A 12,729-nucleotide genomic window follows, 5' to 3' on the forward strand; every position below is an offset into this window, starting at 1 on the left:
AGTCGTCTGGGACAAGTTTCCCTGGGAGCTTTATTGCACTTAGATGATCTCTCTTCCAATAATTGATACTCGATTCAAGATCATCTGTTATACATGTGCAATGAAAACCCTTTGGTCGAACCTATCCCAGACTGTTTAAAGAGACACAAACAGACAAAACACAGGCATGGCAAGTCACAAACAGGTTCATTGGAAGTACACACGGCCACAATACACAACACTGACACATCAAAGGCACGAGCAAAAGGCAGGCATCAACAGCACCCCACAGGGACGTCACAGTTAAACAGACACAGACTGCGGCATAGACACAAATACAAATCAAACTTTGTGCTGATAAACAGATGCAAAGCATGCAAGGAAGGAAACAAAGCATGCACACAAACTCACTGATAAGATAATCGTCTCACAAACACAACCCTCCACTCTCTCTTTCCCACAAACACACTAAACTGTGACTTAACCCTAAACACAAACACAGAATGACACAAGCATATTTTTTAAATCAGAAGAACCCACAGGAAATATACTTGATCTGTCGTCTTACGCTAAGACTAAACTAACTAGAGCTCACTATAGCGAGAAGCAGACCTAGAGAAAAACCTGCATCTACGAAATATACCAAGGCTAGAGTATATTTTGCCCGTGGACTCTTTCCTTGCAATATGCTCGTCCATTTTGAGGGAAATCAAAGACATCAAAAATATATATTTACAATCTACAGAAAGACACTTATGTGTAATCATGTGAAACCAAATGAAAGAAAACATACAAACCACAAAAAAAAACAAAATTTAACTTAAAATTCAGCGAGTTAGTATGAAACGTCAAGCATGGACGGGAACAAAGAAAAAGGTCCAGCCTGATCCCACGACACCTGACTGAGTCAGCTCACGGCACAACAGCAACACTAGAAAGTTAAAGGAACCAGAACTACGATACCAGAAGCAAAACACAACGAAAACAAGAGAGATAATAAAGATAAAAACAACAACAACAGCAAAAGTGACACAAACTACAAGTGACAGGGTGATTAGAGATACTTATATATAAATATATATATAGATACATATACAGAGAGAGGAAAATCCAGAGATACGTGTTGCTGGTATTTACTTCATCATCATAGTGCCATACTCCTTGGCCATCCGGCATCTCAGAGCTCACACTACTGTCCTGATCGATTAGCCAGCGATGCACGGCGTGGGCCTAAAAGGACACACGACATAGAGACAGAGCCCAGTTAATTGCAACAGGGAGCAGCAGCGATAAGGGGTGAAAGAAAAGAAAGGAGAAGAGATGCAGCAGCGGCGGCAGCAGAGTGGACAGAGGGCAATGTCAGATGGTGGAGGAGATTCAGAGAGGGACGGGTGAAAATTAAAACAGAGACACAGAGAAAATCAGGAGGAAGAAGGAGCTAAAGAGCAGGAAAAGAAACCGTTCCAACCCCGTCCCACCCCGACATGACTGCCGTCCATCTAAAACAGCATCTCCCCCGGTGGAAACATGGTAGCTTATGAGTGAGTGGAGTGAACGCAATGCAGGACAACAATGGAGGACAACACGAGGACATTATGATGATGGTAATGGAGAGGAATGTGTTAGTTTTTCTTCATCAGCTGAGTCATCCTGGGGCAAGCTGGGATTTCCGTGTACAAACCTTATAACATCTAGGAATTGATGTAGGGAACTTACCTTGAATCCTCGCATAGAAATGAGCGACTACTTATGCACAGAAAAAACCACAACACACTGAAAGCACAAATGTTTTATCACATCTTAAAATAGGTCACAACGTACAGACACCAAGTGACAGGAAAGAGGCAAATCTCTTCAGAAATGTTTTAAAGCAAAGACATTTTTCTTTATCAATTCACGCCGAAGTCACAGTGATTAAAAGCAAACACTGTCAAAAAGATGGAGAACAACTAGAGTTGCTTAAATATAGAAAAATTGTGCATTCAAAATTTAAAAAATGAAGTCAGAAGAAGCACAGATATGTAAGAAGCTAATGTTAAACTTTCTATGATACTTTCAAGGGTTTACTCCTGTGATACTTAATTTATTTCACACACAACATCTAGTAATGATAATGTAGAAATGTTATCATTGATTTATGATACTTTCTATGATGTGTGAGGAAATGCTTGCAGTACAGTCACCAGGTTGGTCACTCATTGCTGTGGGATGGCATGCCATTGCTCACTCAGCATTTGATGGGAATCAGCCGATGGGGTTGTGATGGTCACTACCAAGCTGAACCCACAAGAGTTCAACAGAGCTGAGGTCTCTGCTATAAGCTGTTCAGTGGGAAGAAGTCTTCACATCGAACCATTTTATACGTGACACCGAGCAACTTCAAGCAGGCAGTCACGAGGAGGCACAGTGTCCCATCCACTCTATTCGCCCCACTGACATGAGTACGGTGGGTGCCTGGTGGAGAGGAAACGGCACTAGGCACTTAATCAGCTCATCAAACCTGCTACTAACTATTCCCCCGCTTTGTCCCACTTGCAGAAAGTGTGGGAAATGTAGGAATTTGTCACAAGAAATGTAGGCAATTGGTACGCTCATCTATGAAGGCTAAAACGTCCGCGGAGAGTCGGCACCGCTGACGGTGTGCGCACAGTACGCTCGAGTATGTGGGAGCCTTAAGAGTCGAGACATGGGATCTCAGTTGTTTCCAGAATCTCATCTGGATGTTGCTCAACATTGAATCTGACCTCCGAAGACAACTGGGTTTCCAGTGTGGAGAGATGCTGCCCCATACCATCACACCGTCCCCACCTACACCTGTTTGGTATTAGCAAAAAGAACTTAACAAGATTTTCATGGGTGCGGCCCACTTACTAAGCCCTGCTGCTCAACCTGAAACTGTATTTTCATTAAATGTGCCGCAATTTAAATAAAAAATAAACAATCTTTCCAACTGTATAAGATATATCACCAAAAAGCATTGCTACAAAAAAAAAGTCTAAAGGACAAATTCCCTAACCTTTTGTGTTAAGTATGAATATGTTTACTCGTGTAAGGCATGGTATATTCTGCACTTGCTTGTATCAAGAATATACGAAATATACCAAAATTCAAAAGGAAAAACATAGTATGGGTTTTTTTTTTTTTTTTTAAATCAGTAGTATTCAGAGATTCAGAGAACAAAAGCGGACCTCGTTGCAAGGGTGATGCTCACAATGTGTGAAAACAAAACAATGCTCTTTCTCACACACCCATCCACCATGGATTACCCCCAGTCACCCAAAATTCATCACAACTTGACACCTGAATTATAATCTTCATCTCCCACTTCTTTCTCCAGACAGACAAACAGCAAAGTCTGCTCCAGCCCCCCCTGCTCTGTGATTCAGATCAAACCGCAGTGAGCTCCCGTCCCGGTCACCCTGAAACACACATGCAGCTACACGCTCACACACAGCACCGGCTCCATCTGTTACTCTCGACTGGTGTTGTATCAGCAGCAAAAACAACCCAACGCAGCTCCTTCTGTGACGCCCGCTGCCCCCTTTGCGACAGAAACACTTGTCAAGATCTGCAGAAGGGGGTGAAATCGCAGAATCCAGGGATTAATTATCCTGTCACGGCTGCTATGACACATTTGCCATTTTCCCCTACGCAAGCAATGTTACAGTATATACTGTGTTTTTAAGATGCAGGCTGTCAAAGCAGCGGCCATTTAGCACTTTAGCTGTTGACCGAGTGCGATGGTCGGAGGTTGGTAACCAACACCAGGGAATGTAACGTCAAATAGCTTTATGTTCGATAACCATAAACAAGGCAATTTCAATGGTACAGAACTGTCCATTTGTGCTGTACAGGACAATAAAGAACCAAAGAAAATGACAATTACATAACAAATAAGAAATATAGGAAACGGTACAATTTTAAAATGCAAATAAAAGACTGTTTAGACAGTTATAAACGGTAAATGGTTTGTACTTGTGTAGCGCTTTAACTAGTCTTGACGACCTCCAAAGCGCTTCACACTACAGTTCACTCATTCACACATTCACACCCTGACGGTGGTGAGCTATGTTAGTAGCTACAGCTGCCCTGGGGCAGACTGACAGAGGCGAGGCTGCCATACACCGGCACCACCGCAAGTTATACACTTAGTTATATTGAAGGTGAAAAAAGTAGCCTCTCAGATTTATAGATATCAAATAACACAACCAAGTCGTGGTAGGCCAAGTAAGATCTGAACCAGCTTAGCGCACTTATTTTTTTAGTCCATCAATACATTTAACTGTGTCAGTTGCAGCACTGAGGGAAAAGTTCATGTATTGCAACAGTTTGAAAAAGCAGTAGGCACTTTAGTGAACCAGTGTACTTTAGTCATAAGGTGAGATCCGGAGTATACCCCAGAGAGGTGGAGAATTCATCAAAGACAAGAGATCCAACAAGCAAGAATTCCCAGTGATGGAGCTCAGCCTCCTGTATCTGGATGCAGATGCTGTTAAAGCAGCAAAGACTGTAGGGAAACACGCGGAAATAAACAGAGTCAACTCAATCAGACGATCACAGCAGAGGCCTGAGACTCTAAAATAAACCAATGAAGCGGGGCGACTAAAATGCATCACCAGATGACCACAAAAGTTACACTGGATCCTCCTTTTTTTTATCTTTCTGGATTTTCTTATCAAATGCTGATTTGGCACCGGCATTATCTTTGGAAGATACCTGCAGGGACATCGAGCAGTGTTGCTGGAAACAAAGTTGTGAGGGAGGGCCGTTTGTGCTAAGTAGGTCTGCGTTTGTGCGTTACCGTGCGGATGTGAAGAACAGGGGCGTCACCCGCAGAGTTTGTGGTGAGCTACAGAGCGTGTCAGCTTACAGGAATAATTGGATTAAGTAGCAGACGGTTTGTGATGACAGGGAGAGTGGGGTAGGTGAAGTGGTGTGGGACGAAGACGAAGGGGAGGAAGGGGGAGGCAGCCTGAAGCGCAGTGGGGGGAGAGAGGTGCTGATAGGTCTACCAGGCCATTTGCCCTGGAGCATCAGAGAGCCTCGGGACAATGAACAGACACACGGGGACTCCAGCCGTTACGCTTTAAATGAAAAGGATTAGAGAATAAGACAATTCTCTCAACAGCTAACATTAAATCGTCCTGTAGGATAATCGAAAGATCACTCTGTTTGATCATTTGTGTACTGAGATCCCATCTGAGGTAAATGTTCCAGCAGCTTATCACTGACAGTAAAGCTGCTGACAGCACTGAGGATAAAAGTGAAGACAGGAGTCAAAAGCCAGAAGACTGCGGGTCACAGAGGGGAAGGTGTGAAAGACAAAAGAACATTTACAGAGTAACCTCTGTCAAGGATGAAAAGGCTACTTTGATGTTTTTATGTCACATTTTGTTAGTTTCCCCAAGTGTGACAGTTTGTATAGTTTTGACTTCAATCTTAAAGTTTCAAATGATTGAAATTTAGAAAAATGCAGCTTAAAGACAAGAAAACCTTTTATTTCAAGGCTTATTTAAGGTACATGAACCAGTTAGAGACTTATAACCTCCCACCCCACCCCAATATTATTTTGAACGATTAAAACGTTGAACTGTCTCAACATTAAATAAGTTTTATTGCTTAATAAAACAAAAATGTTTTTAGAAAACAGCACTGAAGATCCACAGGGTGGACTCCACCTGTTAAAGGGACAGAAATGAAACCCATCTAAAAAGAAAAAGAAAAAATACAGCATATTTACTTTACAAAACAGAATATGGTTCAGTTTTATCACAAATTTATACACATTTATCAGCAATTTAGCAATAGGTGTATCACCTAAGGGCGCATATATTAGCAATTAATGCAATTAGCATGGTTAGTGCATGTTCACTGTAGACAAACTAGACAACTACCTCCACTGAGATTTCCAAAAAGGTGGCCAATATTTTCTTATCCAGGGTGTACCATGACAGGTTACACTGGACACCTCAAAAGGATAAAGCAGAGCAACTTTATGTTCATGTTCCTGTTATTTGCTGATGTCCCCACAGCTAACACGCCTATGTAACTCATCCTTTCTTTAGGCTTTGCAGCTTTTGCCTTCATATTTTAACAGCTCTCTGATACTTAAGGTCTGAGTCTTTTTCACAGAGTAAGAACTTCCACACTGAAGAGTGGTGGTCTCAGTTAGGATGGTACATTCACTGATAAGAAAAAAAAAAATCTGATTTTTTTATCTCTGTAAGGCTCTGTGCTAGAAAGTGGATGTTAAGTGTAAAATAACCAATAAAAGGTCACTAGATGTTTGTTTTTTTAACACCATCTCTATTTCAGATTTCAATTATAGCAAAACACTCGATATAAGAGACATGTATAATAACGATAGAAACTACAAACATTGTTTTGCATCCAAATTACTAACATGAATCTGCTTTTTTTTCATTGAAACATCTTCCCACGAGTCTGTTGCATCCTTTTCCTGCAGTCCATCCTCTTCTCCCCTGATAATCTACCTTCCTGTCCATTACGCTCAAGTGCAGAATCAACATTGAGTAATCAAGTTCTTAATGTCACATGTCAAGCTGCCCTGCTTCCCTGTGAAAGGCTGACACTGTAGCTAAGGTAAATGGACCCTACTAAATAATTCAAGTTCCAAGAGGGGAAAAAAAAAAAACAATAAAAAGTTTGACCAAGAAAGCTTCTTCACTGAGGTGGCAGGTGATATAGAGCCCCTGAGAATCTGGAAGACTGCATTTATTTGGTTCTTATTTAAACTGGGCTCATTAGAGAGGCATGTAATGTACAGCATGGTTCATTTTCATAAACTGCATGTTTAAAAAAGGATCACACCTATGAAATATGAAAGCTGTGTTGGGAAATGCGTGATGTTTGCAAGCAAATAATAAAGTCTCTATAAAAATTTCATGCTACAAAGTCGTGTACAGTGGGAAATGTCTGCTTTATGTTTCACAGTTTCACAGCACAAATGATGCCTCGGAAGAATAGGTGAGGTTTCCCCTCTTGCTAAAGTGTGAAGGAGCGTAAACACACAGGCAGAGATTACAACAGTGAGAGGCAAAGTCTGCGGAGAAAGCACGAATGAGAGAGCTCCTCTAATCAGCCGGGTTAATATTATATGGCTGTCTGCTCCTGGACCCAACAGGACCCAATCTGTCGGGGCCGCAGGTGGAACCGGCAGGTGGGATGAAAGGAAAGGATGCTGCAGTCACCTCCGCCTAGCACCTGTGTATTTTCTTTTCCTATTTTTGTATGGCTCTTTATCTGGGCCCCCACATACGAATGAATCCCTTTCTCATTAGCACCTTCATTATTCTTATATAAAAGATGCTCATCATGGCCACTAATAATCTCAATTAACCGTAGTGAATACATTTGTAGAAATAGTTTAGAGACTGAGTTACTTTAAACCTGCCATGTTTAAAGTAACTACTTATGCGTGTCCAAATGGACACATCACCAAGGCCGATGCTTGATTATAGCGGTCACCTGTAACTTAACAGAAAGTTTATGCCTAGCCTACATATGACCTTATTACTTAGAGAAATGTCCCTGACATTTTTGGACACCCATTTCTATTCAGTCTGTTTTCCTTTTTGCCTGTGTGCCTGAGAAAGCCAGTGGTCGGATTAGCACCACAGCACACAGACAGGGGAACTGCTTTGAACTTCTTAGCAGTGGAGTGAAACTGCGCCCACTTCTGATCTTTAACTGTGGCTTTTTCTGTCACACTGAGATGGTGTGTGGTGGTGGTGGGGGGGGGGGGGGGTCTGGTTTAATTACATCTGAATCCCTGCTGAGGCCTGAAAAACATTCAACTACCATCTCCTACCCCTTCTGTGGTTCTTCTATGTTTTTTCGTGTTGCAGCCTTAAACTTTACTGGTTTTGTTGGGATAGTATGTGTGACACCCACACAATGTAGTGCATTAAATTAAAGAGTGATAAATAACCCATTAAAATCCACGTTCACTCTGATACACCTGAATCAAATACAGTGCAACCTATTTACCTTTAAAATCCACCTTATTGGTCTGCTTGTATGTAATTTCCTCTCAGTATAAATCCAGGCCTCAGAGGGTTATTTTGGTTTGATGGCTAAGCCGCCGTTTGATTAGCACCTGTTGTTTGTGTTTCAACGGTTGCTTTGTTAGGGAACATTATCGAACAAACAGCCTCACGAAGACCAAGGAACACAGCAGATGGGTCTGTGATCCGCAGTTTGTAGCTCTAAAATTGGAATCGCCACACACAAGGAGCATTTTTATTTTTTATAGTTGCATTACCCTCCCAGAAAGTTGCCGTGTACAGAGTGAAGCTTTGAGAAATAAGGAGGAAGCCAGTTTAAATTTCTTTATGTACTTTATCAGTGACATTCAAAGCCCCCCCCCCCCCCCCCCCCGTTGGCGATCCCTCTAATTTCCCTCCTCTATTCACCGAAAACCGTTACTCTGCCATCTCAAGACTATTTTTATCCAACGTCGCATTACCATAATAAAACACATGCATGGCGAAAAGATAAACTCAAAGAGACAGCACAGCCAAAAACCTGGATTTGAGGGGCTTATTTTCATCTTTCTTTCTTATCCTTTATTCTTTTATGTTGCTCTTTTCTTTTCGCTCACAGAAATGGAAAGAGACATGCCTTTTCTTCCAGCCTGTGCTTCATTATGGTGCTTTTCAGGTCTGCTCTATTGTATGCGACCCAGCCCAGAGCCATGCACAGACAGAGGAGCAGCCGGTGGATTACCCAGTCTCACATCAACACGCCACCTACCAGTCACGCAGACCCTCCCCTGCCAGTGTTACATGCTTTTAATAAGTGTAGCCAAAGAGTCATGCTACAACTAAACCAATAGCAATGGCAGCTGTACTACTTTCTTTACAGGAGACAATAGATTAAGGTCCTGCCAGAGCAAAGCCAAACAAATACGAATCAAAATGTATTCAAGTACAATGATGCTCTATGTAGCAGGACAACATATGGAGCCTCATGTCTCTCTCTAACTAAAAAAATTAAATATGCCACAGATTTTTTTTTTTTTTACTTTGATATTCTAAGGTTGTTTTTTGCTTTAAACTGGGCCTTTAATATGCATTTTAACAAGATATCCTACAGGTAGTGTTATATTTGACAGCATTTAATTCACTTTTACTCAGAGACATGACTGAAATATAATTTGGTGTTGCACAAATGTATTCATCTGTTGTTAATATAGTTTTAATTGACTATATTTTGCATTATGGTAGTCACTGATAATGATATGGAGTCACATAGTAATGCCTATTTCACATAAGGAAAATCGGTTCTTTACATGCTGGATAAATGCTTATCTTAGAAAGGAACAACATTCAAGGTGGCATTTGCAACAGATTTATTTTTATTCTTTGAAACAACTTTAAAATAAATCTCAGACCATTTTTCAATTCCTCTTGCCTTTTTCCCACAACTCAGATATAATTGTGGCAGATAACCATTCACACTAAGCCTGGTTCTGCTGGAGGTTTCTTCCAGTTAAAGGGGAGTTTGCATACTCAGTATGAGGGATTGCTGGAAGGCCAACAACAATGCAGACTGCTGTCCCTGTGGCTCTACGCTCTTTCTGGAGGAATAAATGCTGCTTGTCAAAACTTGATGCAATCTGCTGGGTTTCCTTAGATAGGAAACTTTTTGACCAATCTGTCTGGATGATTTGATTGAACTGTGCTTTGTGACACTGAAAATCCCTAACTTTACCCAAAGTTACCTCCTCAAACTTTCCATCCATTTTCTAACACACCTATCCCTTGTGGGGCCGTGAGGGGTGCTGAGTACACCCTGGACACCTGGACAGGTCGCCAGTCTATCGCAGGGCAACACAGAGACAAACAGGACAAACAACCATTGTTGCACACACTCACACTCAGGAGAATTTAGAGAGGCCAATTAACCTAACAGTCATGTTTTTGGACTGTGGGAGGAAGTTGGAGTACCCAGAGAGAACCCATGCATGCACAGGGAGAACATGCTCCATGCAGAAAGACCCAAGGCAAGGGTAGGACTTGAACCCAGGACCTTCATACTGCATGGCAACAGCGCTACCTACTGTGCAGCCCCACCTACTGTGCAGCCCCCTTCTCAAACCAATAATCCTGTTTTGTTGAACAGGGCCAGGGTCTCAGATGGTATATACAGGTTTATATCAATGAAAAGTTGTTTTAAGGCAGACAAAAATCAAGCTTTATCAGGGCAATATTATTCAGTGCTAGTGCACTGTTTAGAAGCAAGATTTCAAGTAATTCTGTTGTTGGGTGCTACATTTTCTTTTTCTATTCGGTTTGGAAGTCAGAGGCTGATAGGAGGAACAATCTTTAGATGTGTGAAGTTGTCATTGTTGTTATTATCAATTATTATTATCAAACCTTAAGCAAAAAGCAGCTCTGAATTTGCTCGGGATTTTCAGGAGGATAGCTGCTGTACTTTAAATCCAAGCTACTAGGTAAATGTGTGTAATTAATTGCTGACTGTTTGTTAAGAATTACATTTTACAAGATCATGACAACCAGGGTGAGTGTAGGTTTTAAACAGTGCTGTCTCGTTTAAAATAGTACACAGAAAGAAAGCATTTTCTGAATCTTTTTTTGTTTGTTTAAAGTGGTGGGCAGCCACTCAATCAATTTATTCTTGTAAGGCATTTCCTTAGGGAATTATACCAGAAATCTAAAGGCAGGCGATCCAAAGCCAAAACAGTGCAGATGCCCTTCCTGCTGGCATGCTGGGAATTTGCCAGCCTTAGATCTCCTCTGCTGTACATGGTTGAGATTACACTTGACATAATTTTGGCCCCTGCGTTTCTGCACAATATTGTGCTGGACAGGAGGGCTTAATTTGATGCTCTACAGCTTGATGACCTAATCTAGGCCTTTCCCCTGTCAGACAAGACCTTGTCCAGCACTTCGACAATGTGACAGACAATCAAATGCCTATGTTTGGCAAGTGCACTGAAAATGGGATACTACACAACATTAGCAGGGACTGCTTCTTTAGTCACAGTGTTTCAGGTTTTATATGTGTCTTTATAGTCAATAACATAATAATGGTTCTTTAAAATAGTCATTATAAACACTGTGTTATGAGTCACATGTTGAACTTACCTTAAATAATTTCTACACCCAAATCTAAAGCCTATTTCAGATAAATGATGAGGGCCCTAGATTGGAAGAGTGTTACTTATTTTCTCTCTTTCTTGGATGTAATGGGATGCCTTACTAAGCATACTTATTATTTTATGTAATGTATAGATTTTTTAGACTGGCACATGCTAGAAAGTAAAGAAAAACACTAACCATCAGTAGCTCACAAAGAAAACTTCAATATTCAATGTTAAGAATATTAACATTAAACTTACCCATATGGTCATATGGGTAAGTTTACTTAATAGATGGAAATCTATTAATAAAGGGCTCTGGAGATTTAGTGCATTGTGCATTTCTGAAACATTTAATCCAAGCAAAATCCACCAAACTCCTATATATAAAAAAGATTAATACATAATGCAGTTTTACATTTAACTGCAAAAGGAGACAGACATTTTCCCTAAGAGTCGTTATGAGGGGAAGATTAACATTTTCTGTATAGCAGGAATGTGCCTGAGTTGTGTCTACAGAGCTCAATTGTGCAAAGGCAGATTTACATAGAGTTTCCTCGTGTCATTAATACTATGGCTTTTGTCAATGACTGTGTTACTACTTAGGTCCAATAGATATGAATTAAATTGTAAACAATAAAAAGAGCCGGGAAGCTCTGCTTGTTTAAAATAAGAGATACTTGCTTGTCTAAGTATTATTGGTGTACAATTACTTAAAAGTGAGCATAGCAAAAAGAAAGTTACAAGCAGGTACCTAAATTTGCTTCAAGATGCAAAATTATACTTCAAAGGTTTCATTCCGAGAGGTCATGTGTGTGCATGAACTGAAACTGTGTGTCAGGCTTTGCTCAGCACTGGACAGAATGGGGCATGGTCTTCCTTCTGGTAATCATCCATCACAGTTGTTCTATCACCTTCTACCGCTTCCTCCTGGGACACAAAGACGAATGCCCACCTCGATCACCGCAGCACGTAACGCTCACTAAGCCCTTTTACCGGGGTAAGTCACTATCTGCTTTACTCGTTATTGTTTACTCACCCACAGCTAATAATAATAATAATAATAATAATAATAATAATAATAATAATAATAATAATAATAATACTGTAATAGTCAATAGAAAAGAGATAATAAAATAAGTAGAAAGACATTAAAATGTAATTAAAATACACGAGGAAGAGTTTTAAGACAGTTATGTGCAAGACAACTAAAAGCAAAACAAAGTATTTAAAGGAGACCATTAAAAACATTAGTACCTTGGCTCTCGCCAGCTGTAAATAGGCATCAGCACCCCTCACGATGTGTTAGATAGACGTGTTAGAAAATGGATAGATGGACAGATAAAAACATCAAAAAGGAACAAAGCCGTCTCCACACATTTTGCACACCTTTAAACATTGTTCTAAAATTAAACTTGTACGCTTATGTTTCAGACAGTGCCAAATTATGTTTTTTTCTTACCACTTTCAGAGACAAACAGCCAATTCGGACTGTGTATTTGTTATCTTGGAAAAAAAAATAGGGAAATTCAGATACTTTGATACTAATTTCATATTCATTAATCACATGTATCAATAAGTATGAAATTATCAATTTCCTAAATAAAATCTTGGAATGTAGCTCA

The 12,729-nt window shown here is 40.5% G+C and overlaps 1 protein-coding gene across 2 annotated transcripts in view; it reads right to left on the reverse strand.

Moving 5' to 3' along the window:
- Positions 1-12,729, reverse strand: part of ank1a (ankyrin 1, erythrocytic a) — a 128,987-nt gene that overhangs the window by 80,659 nt on the left and 35,599 nt on the right. The window contains exon 2 of one of the 2 annotated variants that reach the window (XM_036143713.1): positions 1,117-1,209. The exons of the other annotated variant lie outside the window; for it this stretch is intronic. Coding sequence (XP_035999606.1) covers positions 1,117-1,209 — 93 coding nt within the window. The remainder of the gene's footprint in view (positions 1-1,116; positions 1,210-12,729) is intronic. 2 annotated transcript variants of the gene reach the window in all.

The sequence above is a fragment of the Fundulus heteroclitus genome, chromosome 12 (genome assembly GCF_011125445.2).
Source record: "Fundulus heteroclitus isolate FHET01 chromosome 12, MU-UCD_Fhet_4.1, whole genome shotgun sequence".
Classification (NCBI taxonomy): Eukaryota; Metazoa; Chordata; class Actinopteri; order Cyprinodontiformes; family Fundulidae; genus Fundulus; species Fundulus heteroclitus.